Here is a 14714-nt window from a genome sequence, read left to right as displayed (position 1 = left end):
AGAGGACACATTGCAACAAACACCTTTTATAGTATCACACGCCTTGTTAGACGTTTATTTCGGCATGTTGACTCTAACAGTACTTTAGATATGTGTAAACTGACATATAAGTGCTTTTTATTATAAAATGTTTTAATACCCTTCCCTACTGTGAGTAATCTCAGACTTACTGTCACATGTTCCAGTGAGAATAGATGGACTAGTGGTGAGTCCTGTTAGATCAGGCGTTCGGCCGTTGACGTACAATGACGACAGGCACCCAACAAACCCGGTCTGTGATTGCATGGCTTTTCCAACAGCGCTGGTTTCTTTCAACAAACCGGCCGGCGCGCCACCTAAGTACAACCGTGTGACGTTGAACGCGGGTGTATAATATGTACTGATGTTGATTGTAGCCTCATCAACACGGATTAGATATTTGGATTGTCCAACAGCAGTATCTAGTTCTCTTACTTCAACATCGTGCCATCCGGAGTTACTGTCCACGCGTTGAGGGACGCGACGAGAGTAATTTCTGTTAGTGCCGATCAACCCGACAAGCACGTGACCTAAAACCAGCTCAATGTAAAGGAACATTCCAGTATTACTCTGACACAACATAACAGCACCAGTTCTTCTGTCCGACCGTAACTTAAACATGACGTGAAACCTCTGAGTTGAAGTGGGTATAGACATCCTCAGATACGATTCTTCTAATAATACGGTTATAGGGTTGAATATTGGTAAATGGAGAATGCTTGATGACGTCATGTTACTAAGCCAGTTAATCGTGACATCCGATCGGCTCCTAAGAATGTCAAAAACGTACACACCGCCGATTTTGACACTCTGTAGGTAACCACTGTAGGGCACGAACCCTTGCACGTTCTCATTTCGCCTGTAATTTCCAATGTGGATGTTGTCGATGGTGAATGACGGGTAGTCACTGTCCAGGTAACCTGTCAGTAAAATAAACACATATATAAGATTTTACACCTGTCAGTAATATAAACACATTGGTAAGGTTTTACACGTGTACAGGTAACCTGTCAGTAAAATAAACACATATATAAGATTTTACACCTGTCAGTAATATAAAAACAATGATAAGATTGTACACCTGTACAAGAAGCCCGTCAGGTACACTGGCCATTGCGTTGTATGCCAATACTTTTAAGAATAACATATTACTACTCTCTAGTTCCAAGGAAACGAGTAAAATTTCGACAGTAAAGAAACAGATGATGCCAGAAGTCACTTTAGACCACAGTTTTGTTTTAATTAAGCTGACATACTGTGGAATATGTTGTTTCTTACAATATTACTAGGTGTGCGGCTTCTTCCGTCAGAAATGACGATTGCATTAGCATTCATTATAAAATGTTATTAATGAAATAATACTTGTAGTTCATTGAGACAATAAGACAGTTTAAATAATTTTGTATGACCCATTAAAATCCTCCGGTAGCTTCTTTATCATTTCCCCCCTCAAATCAATACACTAATTAAATTGATACTTCCTACCGATGACGTGTTGCTGATTGTCCACCCAGAGTTCAATCTTCCTTCCACGCCGTCGTAAGTACAGTGTATGCCAGGATAAGTCATTCAAACCTGACCCCGCGTAGAACTCCTGGCAAAGACAAGCAGAAAAGTAATCCTAATTCTTTTTATTCCGAATACTGTTTCCTGACAAAGTCAGTTTATCAAGAGTTTAAGTATAGTACAGACGGTACAAATGCTTCAACTAATGGTATTTCACAGTGTACTGTATTCAGAAATTTAAAAAAAAAAAAAATCATAAATAAGCTATTTTGAAAATAACTAAACATATGAAAACATTAAAGATATGGGTCATTGTTTAATTTTGTTAACGTGGCAATTACATACATGTTGTATATTGCAGTGAAGATTTTTTTAGAACAAACCTTGGTATTAATGCCAGTGAATACGGTTATCTTAAGACGGCCATCTTTGATCTCTGCCCGGATGTACTCGCTTCTCTTATTAGCCTCGGTTTGAAACAAGAATGCATTGTACAATATGGTGTAAAACCTCAAACTGAAATCGTTGGTGCTCGACACATACGGTGAACTGTATCTAAACGTCACAAATGTGTCACCACGGAATTGACCAATCGGAGAGACTGTAACATATTCAAATGAATGATTATTACCACAATCCAAATTATTCTGTGTTTTAACAAACGCAGGATCATATCACATTCGGCAAAATAACAAAAGAACGGCATAAATCAGATGAAAATAAAAGATCACCTTATTGGAAGCAAATACAAGGGAAATTTAAAACAGGAGTCATTATTTAGATAACTTTGTGTGATTTATTGGATAATTTACCTGAGGTCTAACTTACCAGAATCACACGTGGGTCCCTGGTAGCCGGAACCGTCACAGTTACAGACGTACCTGTCCATGCCTTCATGACAGGTTCCACGTATACAGGGGTTTGTGGTACAGTGGGGCGACATCTGACATGTTGTACTCAGACCGGTCTGGTCTTGTACGGACACGGGTCCTCGTATACTGGTGGCTAAAGTAAGAATGATACGAGTCATTAAACTTCCGTATTGATTCAATACATTAATAAATCTTCCTAACCTGCTAGATCTGTATAAATTTGCTATTTTTATTCCTCCAAATTTTCTAGATCTTTATAGATTAAATAGTTTTATAGATATTCCTAGCCTGCTAGATCTTTATAGATTTAATAGTTTTATAGATCTTCCAAAAGTGCCAGATCTTTATAGATTGAATAGTTTTATAGATATTCCTAGCCTGCTAGATCTTTATAGATTTAATAGTTTTATAGATCTTCCAAACGTGCCAGATCTTTATAGATTTAATAGTTTTATAGATATTCCTAGCCTGCTAGATCTTTATAGATTTAATAGTTTTATAGATCTTCATAAACTGCTAGATATTTATAGATTTAATAGTTTTATAAATCTTCCTAACTTTCCATATCTTTATAGATTTAATAGATTTGTAGATCAAATAGTAGCAGGATTTAGAGAAAGATGGAGTATTGATTAAACAAATAGCATGCAATGTAGGGTTTAAAAGATACGTTGTAGTGTTTAAAAAACATTTAAGTACAATCATTTCTTAAAGTAATATTGTGATATGACATGTACATTTGTATATGGAAGCCATAGGTGCTCGTTTCACTCATCAAAATCTCACTCTCTCTCTCTATTTTTTTTTGCAGTTTATGTACATTTACTGTCTGAACAGAAGGAGAGATGTGGTAACTTACTTGCTCAGATATGAATCATTTGAATAATTTTTATGACACATTTATACGAGTTCTTAGAAAGTGATGAAACCCTCTGTAAAGTGAAATCTATAAGTTTATGTGTTAAAGTGTGTTATGTGTTTTTTCACTTGTGAAAAGCATTAAATATGAATTAAGACAATGTTAGAATATGTGACTGCTTGTTAAATTCATCAAAACCCAGCATTCTAAGTAACTTTAACCTCCCCATTCTCTGGAGTGAGAATGTCCCCCCCCTCCCCCTAAAATTTTCCGATAACAAGTTTCATTGCTAAATGAAGAAGGTATAAGTACTGTTTTTTATCCTGCAACGGCCACCGCATTGTCGGAATACACCCACCGTATATATTTTTGCTGTATACGGCAGTGACGGAAAACAGCTGTATTTTGGAATCTTAGCACGTGCGTCAGTTCGACTGACCTACTTCAAAGTGAAACTACGTTTAAAAGGCGAACATATTTCTGTCATTTTTGAAACCGTTTCACTTCAAAATGATTAATTTTGATGATTATTTTAATGACTGTTGCAGGATAAATAGAATACATGGTCAGTGTCTTAAATTATAAGCTGTATTTTTGGCTCGGGACAGAAAGACAAAAGTGGCTCGCCACTTTTGTCTTTCTTTACCCTCGCCAAAATACAGCTTATATTTTAAGACACTGACCATGTATTCTCTATATATATACCAGGGATACTTATATACTCACTGTTGTTATCTATTCTTAGTTTGCTGAAACAGCCATTGTAGCCTCTTTTAGACCACAGGAACTCTGGGAAATCCCGTTGGGGCGGAAGCCCAGCAATGTATATACCCCTATTAAACATCAACTGCTTTTGTTCCGAGGAAGTAAATTGTACGGTTTTGTCTTGTTGATCCAAGTGTACAATCACACCACCTTGGTGGAAATCTAATGTGACGTCATGCCAGTTTCCGTTACCCATACCACTTCCGGGAACTTCTACTCTTTTCACTTCATTGTCTAGTTTATAGACAAAGTACAGTCGGCCATCCACTAATTCCATTGAGATGAATATCGAGAACATTATGTCCATCATGCGTTCGCTGAAGAATATAATAGCATCAGAGTCGAATGTTCGGAATCGAAAACCAAAGCCGCCACCTCTACGTAGATCGAGCCATCCAGGAATATGTACGGAAGCAGATCTGAGAGCAATGACGTCAATGATGTATTCGGATCCTGATGACGTATGAGAGCTGGTCAGGTTCTGGCCATACTTTAGGATGCTTATATCGCCATGTCTGTATGCGCCGGTGGCGATATTGTTTAAAAGACTGACAGTTATAATCCTTGCTGATACCGTTTTCACATACTTGACCTAATACAATAAATAAATAAATAAATAGATAAAAATACATATTTAGTAAGAGTTACGTTTTTTATGGAATAAATAATATCACCTATCCATCTCATCTGTAATATTATAAAAGGAAATATCCATCAAAAAGCGTGATTAATAAGACTTTAAAAAACCTTTCACAACTGTTGTAAAATAAGAAAAGTTTATATTTCACATATTTACTCGTTAAATACATTTTTGATCCCAACTTACCAAGTACAAAGCGCCTTTAAAAGAGGAATTGATTCTTCGACCTGTCAGTGACGTCATATTTGGAGCCCCGCCAATGTAAACGCTGCTGTTGGTAATGAGCTGGATCGTCTTGTGCATATTGACCTCTGTTATAAACCGGCCGTCCACAAAAAACTTCATCTGTGTGAAATAAAAATTCAATGCTTCCCAAACCACATACAGAATATAAAGCATTTCATTGAAGAGATTTTTTTTTGATATTCAGTTTAAATTAAAAAGCATTAACTGGGACGAAAAGCGACATTCCTGTTGCTGTTCTAGGGTAAACTTCAAATAAACAAAATTACAAAAAAAAAAAAAAAAAAAACCAATGCCATAATCATGGATATCGGTGTTGATATCTTCAACAAAATCTGAAAATGTAAACTAGCTTAAACGATAACCTTAAATCGTGTATATGTAAAGCACGAGCCGAAAAAGAAACATACATTTCGATTGTCTCGTCTGATTTCAAATGAATGCCAAACGAAATCCGTGACGTCAGTAGAATGGAGCCTCGAAATGGATGCGGGACGCACGTGATCATCAAAAACAAATACGATGTCGCCACCCTGAAAAATAATAAGACTGGTCAGTGATATCGCGTACATTATGATAAAACAAAGGATATTAGAGCACGTTTTCGTTAAAGCTAAGGTTTTTTTTATTATGTGGAAATTGTGGCTCTGACAACGTTTCCAGTAAAATCTATGAATCCAGAGACCCTGTCATCTATTGTATTATAATGATATAACAGATTCCTCTATTGAGCTCGTGTTTCCCCGTCACATTTCCTTCATTGTCCTAGAAAGCTTCAAACCACAGTGACGACTGAGACAGACGATAGTATCCAGTGTTCAATGTGTTTCGAGAGGACTTGAGACGGGGGTTGATAATTTGTTATACTAACCATTATGCCGATGTACATTTGCTCCGTTATGCGATCATCCATCCAAATCAGGCCGTCTCTTTCGTCTGTGATGAACTTAAATGAGAATTTTTCGATTTCGACTTCAATGAGCATCTGGGGATACTTCTGACCGAAGGTATTGAAATTGTAATGGAGATATGAACCGTCACTATTGAACCGAACCATGTTATTGTTGTCACCGCTTTTCTGTGAAAGGACCAGGTCTGAAACAAATAAACATTATCTCCTTAAAAAGACAGAATGTCGTGAAGACACCCCTCCTCATACCTACCACACCATCAGGTGTAATACACGTGATATGGTGTGAGGACATCCCCTCCTCATACCTACCACACCATCAGACGTAATACACGTGATATGGTGTGAGGACACCCCTCCTCATACCTACCACACCATCGGGTGTAATACACGTGATACGGTGTGAGGACATCCCTCCTCATACCTACCACACCATCAGGGTGTAATACACGTGATATGGTGTGAGGACATCCCTCCTCATACCTACCACACCATCAGGTGTAATACACGTGATATGGTGTGAGGACACCCCTCCTCATACCTACCACACCATCAGGTGTAATACACGTGATATGGTGTGAGGACACCCCTCCTCATACCTACCACACCATCAGGTGTAATACACGTGATATGGTGTGAGGACATCACTCATACCTTCCACACCATCAGGTGTAATACACGTGATATGGTGTGAGGACATCCCTCCTCATACCTACCACACCATCAGGTGTAATACACGTGATATGGATACATCCCTCCTCATACCTACCACACCATCAGGTGTAATACACGTGATATGGTGTGAAGACATCCCTCCTCATACCTACCACACAATCAGGTGTAATACACGTGATATGGTGTGAGGACACCCCTCCTCATACCTACCACACCATCAGGTGTAATACACGTGATATGGTGTGAGGACATCCCTCCTCATACCTACCACACCATCAGGTGTAATACACGTGATATGGTGTGAAGACATCCCTCCTCATACCTACCACACCATCAGGTGTAATACACGTGATATGGTGTGAGGACACCCTCCCCATACCTACCACACCATCAGGTGTAATACACGTGATATGGTGTGAGGACATCCCTCCCCATACCTACCACACCATCAGGTGTAATACACGTGATATGGTGTGAGGACACCCTCCCCATACCTACCACACCATCAGGTGTAATACACGTGATATGGTGTGAGGACACCCCTCATCATACCTACCACACCATCAGGTGTAATACACGTGATATGGTGTGAGGACACCCCTCCTCATACCTACCACACCATCAGGTGTAATACACGTGATATGGTGTGAGGACATCACTCATACCTTCCACACCATCAGGTGTAATACACGTGATATGGTGTGAGGACATCCCTCATCATACCTACCACACCATCACGTGTAATACACGTGATATGGTGTGAGGACACCCCTCCTCATACCTACCACACCATCAGGTGTAATACACGTGATATGGTGTGAGGACATCACTCATACCTTCCACACCATCAGGTGTAATACACGTGATATGGTGTGAGGACATCCCTCCTCATACCTACCACACCATCAGGTGTAATACACGTGATATGGTGTGAGGACACCCCTCCTCATACCTACCACACCATCAGGTGTAATACACGTGATATGGTGTGAGGACATCACTCATACCTACCACACCATCAGGTGTAATACACGTGATATGGTGTGAGGACATCCCTCCTCATACCTACCACACCATCAGGTGTAATACACGTGATATGGTGTGAGGACACACCTCCTCATACCTACCACACCATCAGGTGTAATACACGTGATATGGTGTGAGGACATCACTCATACCTACCACACCATCAGGTGTAATACACATGATATGGTGTGAGGACACCCTCCCCATACCTACCACACCATCAGGTGTAATACACGTGATATGGTGTGAGGACATCCCTCCTCATACCTACCACACCATCAGGTGTAATACACGTGATATGGTGTGAGGACATCCCTCCTCATACCTACCACACCATCAGGTGTAATACACGTGATATGGTGTGAGGACATCCCTCATACCTACCACAACATCAGGTGTAATACACGTGATATGGTGTGAGGACATCCCTCCTCATACCTACCACACCATCAGGTGTAATACACGTGATATGGTGTGAGGACATGACTCATACCTACCACACCATCAGGTGTAATACACGTGATATGGTGTGAGGACATTCCTCCTCATACCTACCACACCATCAGGTGTAATACACGTGATATGGTGTGAGGACATCCCTCCCATACCTACCACACCATCAGGTGTAATACACGTGATATGGTGTGAGGACATCCCTCCTCATACCTACCACACCATCAGGTGTAATACACGTGATATGGTGTGAGGACATCCCTCCTCATACCTACCACACCATCAGGTGTAATACACGTGATATGGTGTGAATACATCCCTCCTCATACCTACCACACCATCAGGTGTAATACACGTGATATGGTGTGAGGACATCACTCATACCTACCACACCATCAGGTGTAATACACGTGATATGGTGTGAGGACACCCCTCCTCATACCTACCACACCATCAGGTGTAATACACGTGATATGGTGTGAGGACACCCTCCTCATACCTACCACGCCATCAGGTGTAATACACGTGATATGGTGTGAGGACACCCCTCCCCATACCTACCACACCATCAGGTGTAATACACGTGATATGGTGTGAGGACACCCCTCCTCATACCTACCACACCATCAGGTGTAATACACGTGATATGGTGTGAGGACATCCCTCCTCATACCTACCACACCATCAGGTGTAATACACGTGATATGGTGTGAGGACATCCCTCCTCATACCTACCTCACCATCAGGTGTAATACACGTGATATGGTGTGAGGACATCCCTCCTCATACCTACCACACCATCAGGTGTAATACATGTGATATGGTGTGAGGACATCTCGCAACATTACCTTTTTAGAAATGGAAAATTCAAAATAGTGGTTATTTGAAAACAAAACTAATTAATGAAATTATGGCACCTTATATTACGTTTTTTCCTCAGTCGGTTTTTAGCTTGAAGCATATACTTAAATTGTACGAAGTAAAACTGTTATCACGTTCGCACGACTTATATTGATATGTTTCCTTCTAAAAAGCTGCAGTAAGCTTTCATAACGTTTAATAAGTTTAGCAAAAAAACTTTGATAATAGGTATAGTAGCGAAATAATGAACCATCTTAAATATGATAATTGATACACCGGTCTCCATACAGCCATCTAACCCCAAACAAACACTTCCCCGATATCACCAGGGATCGCTCAATAAGGGTGGTTTGTGGACTTATTTGGTTCATCTCGTCCATCCCATGTGAGAACGAGTTTGTTTTAGTGAAAACATTCAGTTGACCACATTTAGGCATTCCTGATTAATTAATCAAGTGGCTGGCCCGGATGTTAGTACTAACATTTGATACAAACAGTTAGTGTATTGTGTGTTTGTACATAAAACAGTGTATTATTGTGTTGATGCAGTAAGTGTTTATATACGACGTATATCTAAAATAATAATGGAATGACAATCATTGTAAACTCATTTAGATAGAAACACTTTTCTCTATGAGTTGATAGAACGACAACTGATTTAATATATAAATAATAGTGTAGGGGAGCAGAGGTGATGCCCGATGAGGTGATGCCCCAGAGGTGATGCCCCAGAGGTGATGCCCGATGAGGTGTTGCCCGATGAGGTGTTGCCCCAGAGGTGATGCCCGATGAGGTGTTGCCCCAGAGGTGATGCCCGATGAGGTGTTGCCCCAGAGGTGATGCCCGATGAGGTGTTGCCCGAGAGGTGTTGCCCCAGAGGTGATGCCCGATGAGGTGTTGCCCCAGAGGTGATGCCCGAGAGGTGTTGCCCCAGAGGTGATGCCCGATGAGGTGTTGCCCCAGAGGTGATGCCCGATGAGGTGTTGCCCCAGAGGTGATGGCCGATGAGGTGATGCCCCAGAGGTGATGCCCGATGAGGTGTTGCCCCAGAGGTGATGCCCGATGAGGTGTTGCCCCAGAGGTGATGCCCGATGAGGTGTTGCCCCAGAGGTGATGCCCGATGAGGTGTTGCCCCAGAGGTGATGCCCGATGAGGTGTTGCCCCAGAGGTGATGCCCGATGAGGTGTTGCCCCAGAGGTGATGCCCGATGAGGTGTTGCCCCAGAGGTGATGCCCGATGAGGTGTTGCCCAGAGGTGATGCCCGATGAGGTGATGCCCGATGAGGTGTTGCCCCAGAGGTGATGCCCGATGAGGTGTTGCCCCAGAGGTGATGCCCGATGAGGTGTTGCCCCAGAGGTGATGCCCGATGAGGTGTTGCCCCAGAGGTGATGCCCCAGGGTAATACAAATTAATTTACACAATTTTCTGAAGGCTTTCACGTTTCAGAAGAATGCTAGATTCCGACATATTGAATATGAAGTAGCAGAAGATTGTTTAAATGCCAAATTGACCTGTTTTGCTTCCACCTCTAAGCCAAATGGGATGGGTCTGAGTTATATATACATATCCCATTGGCATCCTGTCCAAAATAACTTCATCCAAGATAGAATAATTTCGAACTAAATGTAACATATAGCCCAAAATATATTTTTTATATATAAACTATATAGTAAACTTAATGAAGGGTCACGAGTTTCACAATTCTGGTGAAGAACTTAAAGACCCTTCCATATAGGAAAAATATTTGATTCAAACATGTTATGGTCTTGAGAAGAAATTTTTTTTCACGAAATTTCACTCAAATTGGCCCTTTTTGGTCCCGCCCAACATTCAATTAGCCAAACAATTATGGGGACAATGGAAAACGAAAAATAAGATATAAACAACATAATCAGATGGGCGCTGCATTATGTATTTTTATACATTATGTATGAATTTCAGTTTCCTTTTGAAAAAATCAATCTTTTCTGTTATCTAAAATATTATTTTCCAAACCTAATGCAAAATCATGATTCATATTTTGGTTCATTTTATGCCATGCCATGTAAGCTACTTGCGAAATTTCATCAATAATCGGTTCAGGGTTTTTGAAAATGTCAACAATGTGGAAAAAAAATGTATGAATATAAAGGAATAGCCATGTCGGACAGAAAACTTAATTCATAATACAGTTTACTCGTATCAATTATAAGTGGATTTTTCTATTAACATTTTTAAAACGCGTTAGTGCCAGATCTATGCCATGCAGTTTTCATTAGATCGTTTAGCATTAATTTACATAATATCTTGAACATTGGACTTAATAATTCCATGAACAGAAATTCATAGAGCTGCACCTCCCAATCCAGACAGATTTTGATATTGCTTTATATCCATTGTGATTACCCTCTTTAATATCAACATTTAGGTCAATCATTGTCAAATACTAGAAGGACACATCAAAACCGTTGTATGATACATTTTAATTTATTTCTGACTGAACCTAATTCTCAGCTTTGTTTAGGTTTTAATCTTTTGAGTCGTTCGCACAATCGGATTCCCTGTTTATAGGGTAAGTACACAATAAGCGGATTCCCTATATATATGGTTAGTACACAATAAGCGGATTTCTTGTATTATATGATAAGTACACAATAAGCGGATTCCCTGTTTATAGGGTAAGTACACAATAAGTGGAGTCCCTGTTTATAGGGTAAGTACACAATAAGTGGATTCCCTGTATATATGGTTAGTACACAAAAAGCGGATTCTCTGTATATAGTGAAAGTACACCATAAGCGGATTCTCTGTATATAGTGTAAGTACACAATAAGCGGTTCCCTGTATATAGGGTAAGTACACAATAAGCGGATTCCCTGTATATAGGGTAAGTACACAATAAGTGGATTCCCTGTATATAGGGTAAGTACACAATAAGCGGATTCCCTGTATATAGGGTAAGTACACAATAAGTGGATTCCCTGTATATAGGGTAAGTACACAATAACCGGATTCCTTGTATAGAGATTAGTACACAATAAGCGGATTCCCTGTATATAAATTAGTACACAATAAGCGGATTCCCTGTATGTAGATTAGTACACAATAAGCGGATTCTCTGTATATAGGGTTAGTACACAATAAGCGGATTCCCTGTATATAGGGTTAGTACACAATAAGCGGATTCCCTGTATATAGAGTAAGTACACAATAAGCGGATTCCCTGTGAATAGAGTAAGTACACAATAAGCGGATTCCCTGTATATAGGGTAAGTACACAATACGCGGATTCCCTGTATATAGAGTAAGTACACAATAAGCGGATTCCCTGTATATAGGGTTAGTACACAATAAGCGGACTCTCTGTATATAGAGTAAGTACACAATAAGCGGATTCCCTGTATATAGAGTAAGTACACAATAAGCGGATTCCCTGTATATAGGTTAAGTACACAATAAGCGGATTCCCTTGTATAGAGTAAGTACACAATGAGCGGATTCCCTGTATATAGTGTAAGAACACAATAAGTGGAGTCCCTGTATATAGAGTAAGTACAAAAAAGCCGGATTCCCTGTATATATGGTTAGTACACAAAAAGCGGATTCCCTGTATATAGATTAAGTACACAATAAGCGGATTCTCTGTATATAGAGTAAGTACACAATAAGTGGAGTCCCTGTATATAGAGTAAGTACAAAAAAGCCGGATTCCCTGTATACAAATGTATATGATACGTACACAATAAGCGGATTCCCTGTATATAGTGTAAGTACACAATAAGCGGATTCTCTGTATATAGGGTAAGTAAAAAATAAGTGGAATCCCTGTATATAGGGTAAGTACACAATAAGCGGATTCCCTGTATATAGGGTAAGTACACAATAAGCGGATTCCATGTATATAGGGTAAGTACACAATAACCTGATTCCCTGTATATAGAGTAAGTACACAATAAGCGGATTCCCTGTATATAGTGTAAGTACACAATAAGCGGATTCCCTGTATATAGATTTAGTACACAATAAGCGGATTCCCTGTATATAGGGTAAGTACACAATAAGTGGATTTCCTGTATATAGGGTAAGTACACAATAAGCGGATTCCCTGTATATAGAGTAAGTACACAATAAGCGGATTCCCTGTATATAGGGTAAGTACACAATAAGCGGATTCCCTGTATATAGGGTAAGTACATAATAAGCGGATTCTCTGTATATAGGGTAAGTACACAATAAGCGGATTTCCTGTATATAGGGTAAGTACACAATAACCGGATTCCTTGTATAGAGATTAGTACACAATAAGCGGATTCCCTGTATATAAATTAGTACACAATAAGCGGATTCCCTGTATGTAGATTAGTACACAATAAGCGGATTCTCTGTATATAGGGTAAGTACATAATAAGCAGATTCCCTGTATATAGAGTAAGTACACAATAAGCGGATTCCCTGTATATAGGGTAAGTACTCAATAAGCGGATTCCCTGTATATAGGGTAAGTACACAATAAGCGGATTCTCTGTATATAGGGTTAGTACACAATAAGCGGATTCCCTGTATATATGGTAAGTACACAATAAGCGGATTTCCTGTATATAGGGTTAGTACACAATAAGCGGATTCCCTGTATATAGGGTTAGTACACAATAAGCGGATTCCCTGTATATAGGTAAGTACACAATAAGCGGATTCCCTGTATATAGAGTAAGTACACAATGAGAGGAATAAGTGTATAAGGTAATTACAAAATAGGCGGATTCCCTGTGAATAGGGTAAGTACACAATAAGCGGCATTCATGTTAGCCTATTGACACGTATATGATTAATTATTGTTGCATAATATTGATAAATATGTATTCCATTTTACATTCGGCATCACTTACCATGTAATGTCTCGGATGTAAACATGAGGTAAATCTCAAATCTTACATCATCAGGGAATTAAACGATAATTTGATAAAATATAAGAATACTGGTAGACTTCGATCGCTACGAAATTATTAGAAACTATGTACATACTTTAAAAAAAACAAAATTTCGGAAAGGTCAGTGATTTGACCGTAACATTAATTTTTGGTATAATGACTTACCCGCACACAGAACCAGCATCCATAGAAATACCATCCTGAAAATGTTTAACTTCATACTCAGCTTGAAATATTAACTGCCATTTAGTTCTCAGAACCGTTATCTCGCCAAAACCTACTTCGTGTGACTGCTCTGATATACAAACATTAAAAGATGTAGATTTCTGTGTGTTGATAGACGGGGACGGCTTGTCTGACGTGTGTCTATAAATTCGGACTATGTCAATCACGGATGTGAGGTGTTAGGGATACACTAGGGCTTCTGTCGGGGTAAGTGGCGGAAAGCGTGGTACATAGATTCAAAGTTAATCATAACGAATTAACTTACGTTAAACTAAACAAGAAATATCTTTAAAAAAGATAAACGGCATAGTTTTAATACTGATGGTGTTAATGTAAAACTGCTGGTGAAATAAATTAACGAACTAATGCGTTTCAGCACGGATAACAAAATTAGATCAGTTTGAATCATTTTTGAAAATAATAAAACTGCTTTTAAATTAGGAATATGATTTTATTAATGTGGCATTTAAAAAGATAATCTACTTATTCAGCTTGTATTCAATCTTAACTTCTTTTCGTTTTTAACTGCATATCTGCATTTTGCATCTACCGCTACATTGACCAATCACATACTTTATCTTGACCAGTAACGCCACCTGTCGCGTCATATCCGGGACCAAAAGAAAATTATACGGCTATGCCGAACAACGCTCACAAAGTTATTATCCGGACTGCAAATTTTAAACTGAATTTGTTATGATTCGCGAAATTGTTGATGTTATGGAATTTCCAATATAAAAACGTTCTAAGAACC

At 39.4% G+C, this 14714-nt stretch overlaps 1 protein-coding gene across 1 annotated transcript in view; it reads right to left on the bottom strand.

The window, feature by feature from the left end:
* LOC117317613 overlaps positions 1-14078 on the bottom strand; it is a 31878-nt gene extending 17800 nt beyond the window's left edge. The window contains exons 1-9 of the mRNA XM_033872462.1: positions 13901-14078; positions 5775-5998; positions 5314-5436; positions 4847-5005; positions 3982-4612; positions 2353-2529; positions 1908-2125; positions 1504-1612; positions 171-938 (exon numbers count right to left, since the gene is read on the bottom strand). Coding sequence (XP_033728353.1) covers positions 171-938; positions 1504-1612; positions 1908-2125; positions 2353-2529; positions 3982-4612; positions 4847-5005; positions 5314-5436; positions 5775-5998; positions 13901-13955 — 2464 coding nt within the window. The 5' untranslated portion in view covers positions 13956-14078. The remainder of the gene's footprint in view (positions 1-170; positions 939-1503; positions 1613-1907; positions 2126-2352; positions 2530-3981; positions 4613-4846; positions 5006-5313; positions 5437-5774; positions 5999-13900) is intronic.
* Between the last annotated feature and the right edge of the window lie 636 nt (positions 14079-14714).

Source organism: Pecten maximus, chromosome 19 (genome assembly GCF_902652985.1).
Source record: "Pecten maximus chromosome 19, xPecMax1.1, whole genome shotgun sequence".
In the NCBI taxonomy this organism is placed as follows: domain Eukaryota; kingdom Metazoa; phylum Mollusca; class Bivalvia; order Pectinida; family Pectinidae; genus Pecten; species Pecten maximus.
This window is presented reverse-complemented; position numbering and strand designations above follow the sequence as displayed.